Source organism: Neoarius graeffei, chromosome 13 (assembly GCF_027579695.1).
Source record: "Neoarius graeffei isolate fNeoGra1 chromosome 13, fNeoGra1.pri, whole genome shotgun sequence".
In the NCBI taxonomy this organism is placed as follows: Eukaryota; Metazoa; Chordata; class Actinopteri; order Siluriformes; family Ariidae; genus Neoarius; species Neoarius graeffei.
The window spans coordinates 54233464-54245614 of record NC_083581.1 but is presented as its reverse complement, the minus strand read 5'-3'; the positions used below and the strand labels follow the sequence as shown (position 1 = coordinate 54245614).

Here is a 12151-nt window from a genome sequence, read left to right as displayed (position 1 = left end):
CAACGTTTATATAGATTCCGAAATTTTCTAAAAGACTTCTGGGGGAAAAAAAACAAGTCTAAACATACACTAATAACCCCCCTCCCCCCAATATTTTATAATTATACAGTATACTTTACAGTATAAAGTATATACAGCATTTGCACAATTTTTAAAAACTGAACCATTAAATACTTATCAAGTTATCTTATCACAAATTTTTATGTTTAGTTCTGCAACAAGCTTGGCTCTTTCGAGCCACTGAGGCTCTCACATTGAGAACTGAAACTACAGTATAAGAAGTGATAACAGTACCATTGCTAGGATTACACTCACTTTGTGATGGGCTGTTGTCACTGATCAATAGGCAGTCTCTTTAATGACATTGGTAGAGAAAGTTTGGTTACTGGAGATGCTGGTAGAGTGCCTGGTGAGCATGCGCGTTTGCTTACGTTGACATGGCAGGCAGAAACTGTGCAGTGTGGAGAAGAAGATCTGGCGGTAGTTGGTTGAGACCAGGTTGTACAGGACAGGGTTAATTGCTGAGCTCACATAGAACAGCACATTGGTGGCCATGTAGAAATAGTGGTAGAAGTCATAGAGAGTGCTAGAACACACACACACACACACACACACACACACACACACACACACACAGAGTTAATCTTGTTAAAATACTCATAAATATCTTTGTGCAATTACTGTCCAATCTAATGCTAAAGTTGTTTAAAGTGGTAAACCTGAAACATTTGTCAAAGTTGTCAAAGAACATAATTTCTAACAATTTTGAACACCATTTATTTCGATTTTAGTCAGATTTATTTTTCATCTCCACTGATAAAGAATGTAATTAAAACCCAAAACATGAAGAAAAGACTGCATACAGCTACAAGAAAAGGCACATGCAGTGGGGTTCTGGTAAAATAATTATAGTCCTTGGGTGATGGGGTCATTTGGTCAAGGACAAAGCTGCAGTGTACATGTGAGTCATTCACTCACGTATTGTTTAGAAAGGTTATCATTATGAGTAATATATGAGTAATCTGAAGTTCATATGTATGCTGTATTGAGATTGCATCTGTGTTAAGACTGATAAAATGATTTTGTGTAGTCAATATGTCAAGAACTCTTCCTTTTCCTGCATTTCTGTCAGGACCACTTTGTCAAGGGACTTTATTTATGTTGCAATATTTGCAACAAGTTGTATTTGGCAGGTGGCTCTGGTCTGGGACCTCTCTGCCCTTCCACATGCCTACGTGGAAAGCCTAGAGGCAGAAAGAGCAGCTCCCTGCCCTTCCATGAACCTGCATGGAATGGCTAAAGCAGGGAGGGCGGCAGCAACAGAAAGGGCATGGATTAAGGGACTTCCCTGCCCTTCCATGTGCCTATGTGGAAAGCCTTGAGGCAGGGAGAGCAGCTCCCTGCCCTTCCATGTGCCTGCATGGAAAGGCCAAAGCAGGGACAGCAGCAGCAAAGACTGTTTTTATTAGAAGGTCTGTATAAGACTGAAGCACCCACCCCTTAATGGAGGATGGCTGCTTTTGCGGGACTTGAAACAGTGAACTATAAAGGCACAGAGATGTGGAGTGAACAACAGTATATGGTTACGATCACACCCATCAAGGAGTTGGATATGTTAGGCAGTAAGTGAACAGTCAGTTCTCAAAGTTGATGTGTTGGAAGCAGAAAAATGGGCAAGCATAAGGATCTTAGCCTCTTTGACAAGGACCAAATGCAATGATTAGATGACTGGGTCAACACATCTCCAAAATTGTAGGTCACGGGGGTGTTCCCAGTATGCAGTGATTATTATCTATCAGAAAGTGGTCCAAGGAAGGACAATCAGTGAACCACAGAAGAGCATCTGTAGCACAACTTGCTGAAAAAGTTAATGCTGGCTATAACAGAAAGGTGTTAGAATGCACAGTGAATCATGGCTTGCTTTGTATGGGCTGAGTAGAGTAGCTGCAGACTGGTCAGGACGCTCATGCTGACTCCTATCCACCAAGGAAAGTGCCTACAATAGGTATGTGAGCATCAGAACTGGACCATGAAGCAATGGAAGAAGGTGGCCTGGACTGGGTTGTGAGCAGGCATCAATGATACAGAAATTGACACTGATTCTTCCTCCCTCTCATGACCCATTCCAGTTTGCATATAGGCCAAACAGGTCCATAGGGGATGCTATCTCCACTGCTCTCCACCCAGCCCTCACTCACCTGGACTCAAAGAACACCTATGTGCGAATGCTGTTCTTGGATTACAGTTCGGCATTCAACACAGTCATTCCCCAGCAGCTAATATAAAAACTCAGATATTTGGGACTCGACACCTCACTTTGTAACTGGGTGCTGGACTTTCTTACAGGGATGCCACAGAACATTCGGGTCGTCAGTAACACCTCCAGGACCATCATGCTGAGCATAGGGGCCCCACAAGGGTGGGCGCTCAGCCCGCTGCTCTTCACCCTGCTGACCCATGACTGTGTACCAATCTACAGCACCAACCACATCATCAAGTTTGCAGATAACACGACTGTGATGGGCATCATCACTAACAACGATGAAGCCAACTACAGGAATGAGGTGAGCCAACTGGTCGAGTGGAGTAAAGTCAACAATTTCTTCCTGAACGTGGAGAAGACCAAAGAGATTGTAGTCGACTTCAGGAGAAGTCACTCACAGCATCCCTCTCTGACCATCGATGGTGCTGCAGTGGAGGGGGTGAGCAGCACCAAATTCCTAGGGGTGCACATAGCTGAGGACCTCTCCTGGTCCAACAGCACTGCATCGCTGGCCAAGAAGACTCAAACTCGCCTCTACTTCCTCCACAAACTGAGGAGTGCACGAGTCCCACCCCCCATCATGTGCTTATTCTACAGGGGCACCATTGAGAGTATCCTCACTGGCTGCATCACTGTGTGGTACGGAGGCTGCAGTGCCTCCTGCCGGAAGACTCTGCAACGCATAGTGAACACAGCCAGCAAGATCATTGGTACCCCCAGCCCTCCCTTACAGACATCTATCACTCCCGTCTCACCCGCAGAGCTATCAGCATCGCTGGTGACACCTTCCACCCTTCACACTCACTCTTCAGCCTCCTGCCCTCAGGGAAAAGGTACCGGAGCCTCCAGGCCCACTCCACAAGACTGCTAAACAGCTTCATCCACCAGGCTGTCAGGATGCTGAACTCTGTCCACTACCTACCCCCTACCCCTGGTCTGTAACACATTCATTCACACAAGAAAACTACCTCATCCATTTGCACATCACACCACAAACATTAGCATTAATGCTGTATCTGCTGCTATTGCTCATTTGCACTACTGTTCATATACACCTCATAAGCTGCTCTTCTAGCACCTTCTCCATTAGATATTGTACTGTATTTGCACTACTGCTATTTTGTACATTGATTTTAGAGTGTATTGTTATCTATATTATCTATATTTATATATTGTTTTTCTTAATTTTTAATCTATATTATCTATATTTATAAATCTCATCTCATCTCATTATCTCTAGCCGCTTTATCCTTCTACAGGGTTGCAGGCAAGCTGGAGCCTATCCCAGCTGACTACGGGCGAAAGGCAGGGTACACCCTGGACAAGTTGCCAGGTCATCACAGGGCTGACACATAGACACAGACAACCATTCACACTCACATTCACACCTACAGTCAATTTAGAGTCACCAGTTAACCTAACCTGCATGTCTTTGGACTGTGGGGGGAAACCGGAGCACCCGGAGGAAACCCACGCAGACACGGGGAGAACATGCAAACTCCACACAGAAAGGCCCTCATCGGCCACGGGGCTCAAATCCGGACCTTCTTGCTGTGAGGTGACAGCGCTAACCACTATACCACCGTGCCGCCCATATTTATAAATATTTATATATATTGTTTTCTTAATTTTTTTGTGTAATCTTGATCTGTTTTTTACAAGTAAGGTGAGAGAGAAACAGCATTTCAATTCTCCTATATGTCCTGGATATATAGTGAATTGACAATAAAGAATCTTTCAATCTTTAAAGTCAGACAGCATAAAAGGGGAGGAGTTGGGGTGGAGGTGGGTTGCAAAATGGCTTGCAGAGGAAGCAGCAAAGGTAGGCAGGTTAAAGCAGCTGAAATAGGTGCTCTATGAGAGGATGACAATTCTTTTGCCCATGCATCAGCAAACCACTGATTATTGAAAACCCCACCCAACCAATGGAAGGGGCTGCATCTGTGAAACAACTTAATTGCTAATGGAGAGTCCAGGTTTTCATTATAGAAGAATGAGATACTGTTCCATTTACCCAAGAGATGGAGACCAGAACCAGCGTTCAGATCTGCAGCCTGTATCCAAGCTCACCCTATCATGGAGTTCTCTACAGATTTAGAGAGGTCAAGAAGCCTGGATATAAAGGCGCGTCCCTGGGGAATAACATGCATTGTGTAATTAAGATGACCAAACATAGACATTTTCCTTTTTGAAATTACTATTGCCTTCTGTACTTCTCATGATCTCTCTGAAGCAATTTGATTTTTCCAAGAGGCAGTGAAGCTTGCATCCGGTTGCTGTCTAAGGTGATGCCTAGAAATTCTATAGTCTGGAGAGGGCTTGATGTTTTCTTTTCAGATAGAGAAATACCCACCCAATTTGTAAATATATGCTGAGCTCTGAGATACATTAGCCTGGCTTTGAATTTGGGTCATCCACAAGCAAAAATCATCTAAGAGGTGAAGCATGAAATCAGTTTACAGTTGTTAAGGAGGGTCCAACTAAGGGCCTCTGACGAGGTGTGAAATGTTTATGGCTGCTGTGACAGCTGAAGGTGAGCCTGCCTGAGGAATCCTATCTCTCCATTTAGCTAAGTAAATGCCAATGCAAAGGGTGTAAAGGCATGACATGAATGAGGCTATTGATATTTTGAGTTTCGTCATCATGAAGAGTAGATAAATAAATTATTAGGCATTTTTTCTTTCTTTCTTTTTCTCCCTCTCTCTCCAGAATATGTACAGGGAGCTACACCTATAGGGTTAATGAGAGTTGTCAGATTGAGTACTTGGGTGGTGACATCATCATTCTGCAACACAGGAGCTGGACCTGTGGCTAATTTGGGAGCATGGAGGGTGTAAACAAACCCGCTGTTGCCGGGAAACACGAACTTGGAGAGGGAACCAACCGGACTCCAAGGCTTGGATTCTGGAGTTCATGGTGGTAAGTGACACTGGATGCTGGACAAGGCTGACAAGGAGTTATTCTGGTCTGCAGGTGTGGCTGCTGGGCTTAGACTTGCGCTCTCTTGGGTTGCAGAGCGGTCAGAGTTGGGACTGCACGGAGGTGTGGGCAGTGTTTTCGTTTTCGGTGGCTTCCCTAGGAGCAGAGGAGCTGAAAAGATCTGCAGCTGGTGGCTCGATGTGGATGCCCCCAGTGACAACGCAAACAGTTCCTCAAGGGAAGCTCTGACTGGAGTCGCGATGCTATTTATTCACAAAATTTCCAGCAACCTGGATGGAGGCCATTTGTTCATCCTGGGAGCAGAAGACTTCTACTTGCCAAACGAGAGCTCCAGTGAATGGAAATGGTGCCCTCTTGCAAAATGGCTTGCAGAGGAAGCAGCAAACCTGGGCATGGCATTGAGGGGTGTGTCGGATCTCTTCTGCTACATCCATGTAGTGGTAAAATATTCTGTCAGGGACATGTGGTGGAGACAGATGTACAACCCAGATTCCAAAAAAGTTGGAACAAAAGTACAAATTGTAAATAAAAATGGAATGCAATAATTTACAAATCTCAAAAACTGATACTGTATTCACAATAGAACATAGACAACAAATCAAATGTCAAAAGTGAGACATTTTGAAATTTCATGCCAAATATTGGCTCATTTGAAATTTCATGACAGCAACACATCTCAGAAAAGTTGGGACAGGGGCAATAAGAGGCTGGAAAAGTTAAAGGTACAAAAAAGGAACAGCTGGAGGACCAAATTGCAACTCATTAGGTCAATTGGCAATAGGTCATTAACATGACTGGGTATAAAAAGAGCATCTTGGAATGGCAGCGGCTCTCAGAAGTAATGATGGGAAGAGGAGAGTTTGAACATATCATCATCTACAGTGCATAATATCATCAAAAGATTCAGAGAATCTGGAAGAATCTCTGTGCGTAAGGGTCAAGGCCGGAAAACCATACTGGGTGCCCGTGATCTTCGGGCCCTTAGACGGCACTGCATCACATACAGGCATGCTTCTGTATTGGAAATCACAAAATGGGTTCAGGAATATTTCCAGAGAACATTATCTGTGAACACAATTCACCGTGGCATCCGCTGTTGCCAGCTAAAACTCTATAGTTCAAAGAAGAAGCTGTATCTAAACATGATCCAGAAGCGCAGACGTCTTCTCTGGAGCAAGGCTCATTTAAAATGGACTGTGGTAAAGTGGAAAACTGTTCTGTGGTCAGACGAATCAAAATTTGAAGTTCTTTATGGAAATCAGAGACGCCATGTCATTCGGACTAAAGAGGAGAAGGACGACCCAAGTTGTTATCAGCGCTCAGTTCAGAAGCCTGCATCTCTGATGGTACGGGGTTGCATTAGTGTGTGTGGCATGGGCAGCTTACACATCTGGAAAGACACCATCAATGCTGAAAGGTATATCCAGGTTCTAGAGCAACATATGCTCCCATCCAGACGACGTCTCTTTCAGGGAAGACCTTGCATTTTCCAACATGACAATGCCAAACCACATACTGCATCAATTACAGCATCATGGCTGCGTAGAAGAAGGGTCCGGGTACTGAACTGGCCAGCCTGCAGTCCAGGTCTTTCACCCATAGAAAACATTTGGTGCATCATAAAATGGAAGATATGACAAAAAAGACCTAAGACAGTTGAGCAACTAGAATCCTACATTAGACAAGAATGGGTTAACATTCCTATCCCTAAACTTGAGCAACTTGTCTCCTCAGTCCCCAGATGTTTACAGACTGTTGTAAAGAGAAAAGGGGATGTCTCACAGTGGTAAACATGGTCTTGTCCCAACTTTTTTGAGATGTGTTGTTGTCATGAAACTTAAAATCAACTAATTTTTCTCTTTAAATGATACATTTTCTCAGTTTAAACATTTGATATGTCATCTATGTTCTATTCTGAATAAAATATGGAATTTTGAAACTTCCACATCATTGCATTCTGTTTTTATTTACAAATTGTACTTTGTCCCAACTTTTTTGGAATTGGGGTTGTAGGTGCAGAAAATATTTATTAAGAATTAGACAATCAGGCAAATCATCCAAATCAGCAGGCATAAATTGAGAATGGTAAACAAGCAGTTTGGCGAGGCACAGACTATTGTCCGCACAGACAAAGGCAGAATCAAAAGACTAGGAACAGGAATCAGGAAACCAGGAAATCAATGCAAAGCACGGCTCGGTAAAGTGCTGCGACAACTCAATACTTTGCAAAGTAAGTCAATCTTAGGCATCCTTATATATGTGTGCTGATTGTGCCTTAATCCGGTGCCAGTGTGAGTCATTAGCGGCACACGTGCGTGAGTCTGTTCGTAGTGTGTGCTGTCCAGAGCATGCGCGAGAGTCAGCCAACATGTGCAGGTGTGACACAATTAAGTCAAGTCAATTTATTTGTATAGCACATTTAACAATACAGTGGTGCTTGAAAGTTTGTGAACCCTTTAGAATTTTCAATATTTCTGCATAAATATGACCTAAAACATCATCAGATTTTCACACAAGTCCTAAAAGTAGATAAAGAGAACCCAGTTAAACAAATGAGACAAAAAATATAATACTTGGTCATTAATTTATTGAAAAAATGATCTAATATTACATATCTGTGAGTAGCAAAAGTATGTGAACCTCTAGGATTAGCAGTTAATTTGAAGGTGAAATTAGAGTCAGGTGTTTTCAATCAATGGGATGACAATCAGGTGTGAGTGGGCATCCTTGTTTTATTTAAAGAACAGAGATCTATCAAAGTCTGATCTTCACAACTCATGTTTGTGGAAGTGTATCATGGCACGAACAAAGGAGATTTCTGAGGACCTCAGAAAAACTGTTGTTGATGCTCATCAGGCTGGAAAAGGTTACAAAACCATCTCTAAAGAGTTTGGACTCCACCAATCCACAGTCAGACAGATTGTGTACAAAAGGAGGAAATTCAAGACCATTGTTACCCTCCCCAGGAGTGGTTGACCAACCAAAATCACTCCAAGAGCAAGGCATGTAATAGTCAACGAGGTCACAAAGGACCCCAGGGTAACTTCTAAGCAACTGAAGGCCTCTCTCACATTGGCTAATGTTAACATTCATGAGTCCACCATCAGGAGAACACTGAACAACAATGGTGTGCATGGCAGGGTCGCAAGGAGAAAGCCACTGCTCTCCAAAAAGAACATTGCTGTGTAGGTACCATGCGCCATCTTGTGTCTAAGAACTACAACTCCCAGCCAACTTCTGCGTTGACCTACGTCACGCCTGGGCGGGATCACGTACATCACATAAGAGACTCGGAAGACCCCGTTTTTCTTTGTCTCTGAGTCTGAACTTGAAGAAGAACGGACCTAAAAAGAGACACTCACCATCGGACCGTCTGAAGTGAAGCCACGACTCTTTCTTGCAAGAAACACGTTTTAGCGCGTTTCCCCCTTCTGTCCGCCCTTGATCACGGTGGACTCCGGAAACACGCGATCTTCAACTCAAGCGAGTTATAAACCGGTTTTCAGTTATTCTTTTCAATTATTCTTTTAAGATGTACGCAACTGCGAGCAAAAAGCAGTTTATTGGTGCTGAGAAAAGTGGCTGATCCCTTTCTTAAGCCCGTGCACGGTGTTGAAAAGAACTCTTCTTCTCATCAGCTAAGAAGCTTCTAGAAAGAAACTCCTCTCCTCCTCACCGAAGCGCTCCTCAAGCCTACTCTACAGAAGACGAGACTTTTTGCAGTAAGAACAGGCATTGGGCAAAAGATTAAGTCTTAGGAATTATTCACTTAATGTGAAGTTATATGAAGTTAAATGAAGTGTATACACTGAATTTTGGTTCTCTATCATTTGTTTGTTGATTTAAAATTGGTTAATCAATAAGTTTTTGCATGTTCTCTCTCTCTCTCTCTCTCCTTCCTAACATCCTAATTTCATTACTCACACATATCTTGGCCTCATCAAGATTTCAGCACATTGGATAATACTATAGACCCTTTTCAGTCACGTGACCTTCATAAACGCGATCGCCATTTTGGACATGTAGTGGACTTCGGCTCGAATCAGTTTGAATGCGAGGAAGGCGACAAACGAAAAACATAAAAGAAAAAGGAGCGAGATGCAGAAAACACCTTCACTATCCAGCGACGTAGGGCATTTACAGGGCGAGCAGAGGGAGAGGTATTTGCAAAAATTGAGGTTAGCAGGCTTAGAGAACGACGTTTACCTGCTTCCACCAGGATTGTTCACTGACGTACGGAAGTACACGAAGCCCTCATCTTTACCTGACTTCGGCCCACATGATCTGTATACCTATGTCGTTAAAAACCTATCGCCATACATATACACGCCAACGTCCGAGGTTCCGGAGCGCGCTCCGGCTTGCTCCAGGAGTGCTCCGGCCGAGGTTCCGGAGCGCACTCCGGCTTGCTCCCCCTCAAATTAAGCAGCACGCTCTGGCTTGCTCCCTCTCAAATTAAGCAGCGCTCTCTGGCTTGCTCCCCCTCAAATTAAGCAGCGCTCTCTGGCTTGCTCCCCCTCAAATTAAGCAGCGTGCTCCGGCTTGCTCCGGAGCAAGCCAGAGCGCACTGCTTAATTTGAGGGGGAGCAAGCTGGAGCACTCTCCGGAACCTCAGCCGGAGCACTCTGGGAGCAAGCCGGAGCGCGCTGCTTAATTTGAGGGAGAGCAAGCCGGAGCGCACTCCGGAACCTCGGATGTTGTCTCTGGCAGCTATTTACACTGGATCCGGTGTAAATAGCTGCCGGATCATAATTACAGTAAACTAGTAAATACAGTAAAGGAAAAACTTGAGACTGAAAGGTTTTAACAGTCATCCAAATGACTGAACGTAAACATTGCTACAGTAACATACCAGCTACTATGTTGTTGACATTAGCTAGTCAACAATAGCTACTCCAGAAGAACAAAGAGGTTACAATGGGTTATTTTAACCTATTTGGTTACACACTCGCCGCCACAGAATGTTAACAGCAATGTAATGCCTTTTCTGGCTAATTTTATTCGTCTTACCTCCAACAAAGTGGTCACTACACAAGCGTTGGTATGCCGAGGGCTGCCAATCTGTTAATGGCCACTATCCATCTTCTCCATCGGGATCTGATAAAATGATAAACCTTGCCTTGTTTGTTGATGGTTACTACATCCAGGTGCACAACAATATAGTGGCATGATGGAAGTCTTACTGAAAGTAAAAACTTTCTTTGCTGCCGTTCCTCAATGTTGGCTGTGGTAAACTACTGGTAGTACATGTCCAAAATGGTGGCCGCGTTTGTCGTGACGTCACATGAAAAGGGTCCATAGAGCTAAGGGTGAGCGGTCTGGAAGAGCCTTTGTCTCCAAAACAGGCCCTGACTGCATACTTAGCTAGCAAAGCAGAGCTAACTCTTTGTTCTACAAAGGAGACACGTGGCAACCCCTCCTCCTCTCCTTTGTTCCACACTAGGCCTGTATTTCAGTTCAAATAAAATCATAAGTACTGATTTCAATTCAACCTTTATAGCAAAGTCTCCTGTGCCTACATTTAAAGCCATATCACGGATGACCGTTTGAATGTATTTTTAATCCTTAACTTTAGCTTTTAACACATGTGGCCTACTAGGCCTGAAGAAGCACATGCTAGCTAGCATCTCTTTGTCTGGTTAGCCACAAAGCTAACCACGTGGCTACACATAGGGCAGCTAGCATTCCTGCATCTAATTAGCCTCCAAAGCTAGTCCTTTGGCTCATATACACACACACACACACACACACACAAACATTCTATTCATAGAAGATTTCATTCTGTTGCTATTCAATTATTCAAATTTCTTTTTTTTGTTTTTTCCTCTCCTTTTATTTTTACTTGTTATCTTTGTTATAATAAACATTATCATTGGAATTTTGTGTGGTGTCTGTCTGCTGTTTCGATACTTTGAAGTTGCCCAATCTCCCAAAGAATTCAAAAAGGTGCAGATGATTTATGTAATATGGTAAGTGATCAATAATAATTTGGAAGATACCATTTTAGCTGTTTGGTAATTTATTATTAAGCACCAGGATTAATGGTATGATTCACTAAATGATTCACTAAATGATTCACTGATTCGATTCACTGATTCGATTCATTTGAATGATTCATTTGAATGATTCATTTCAAACGATTCAATGAGACTGATTTCATGGTAGGATTCAATTCAAATGAGTCAAATTAAACGATTCAAAGGGGATTGAATCCATTTAATTATTAAAGATTGATCACTTATACCAACCTAAATATACATAATCATTAATTACACCTACATAATTGGTGCCCCGTGTGAGGCGATTGGTTTGTTGACTTCTTGAGTATTGTTGCAGCAGATAAACTACCAGTTGAGCAACTGCTAAGGTATATCCCCAGGTGTGTTAAAACGGTTAACAGGAGTGTGATAACCATATCACAAATTCTAACAACCTATTGATAACTTAGGATAAGAGAACATTTCTAAACAAAACAAACCTTGTTAATTAATTAATTACATGGTTAATATTAATTAATTAATAATAATTAATTGATAATTGACTAATTGATTGGTTAATTACCCAATACCCAATCTAAGTAAAATAGCATCCCCTTGTGCCTCAGAGACTGAAGACAACGGCCAAGACATGTCTCTTTTTGAGGTCATCGCAGACCTCATTTCACTGCTCTGACTCCGAAAGGGCAACCATTAGGGGCATGAGTAGGCATGATTGCCAAGCTAACATAATCAACTCAATAGCACAAATGAGAGATCCAAAGAGAACAACAATCAGTGTCCAAGATGCACTAGGTAAACTATTCCTGTTACACTTCCAGGATACTGATCAACAGATCAGATCCCTCTGTGGAGAAGTTGATAGACTGACCACCAGCAACGCCGAGCTGACAGCCGAGGTCAATGATCTATATAGGGAACATAGCCTCTTGAAGGACTCCCTTGATGAGTG

The 12151-nt window shown here is 43.0% G+C and overlaps 1 protein-coding gene across 1 annotated transcript in view; it reads right to left on the bottom strand.

The window, feature by feature from the left end:
• Window positions 1-339: 339 nt before the first annotated feature.
• Window positions 340-12151, bottom strand: part of ntsr1 (neurotensin receptor 1 (high affinity)) — an 83077-nt gene continuing 71265 nt past the window's right edge. The window contains exon 4 of the mRNA XM_060936889.1: window positions 340-586. Within this exon, the coding sequence (XP_060792872.1) occupies window positions 340-586 (247 nt within the window). The remainder of the gene's footprint in view (window positions 587-12151) is intronic.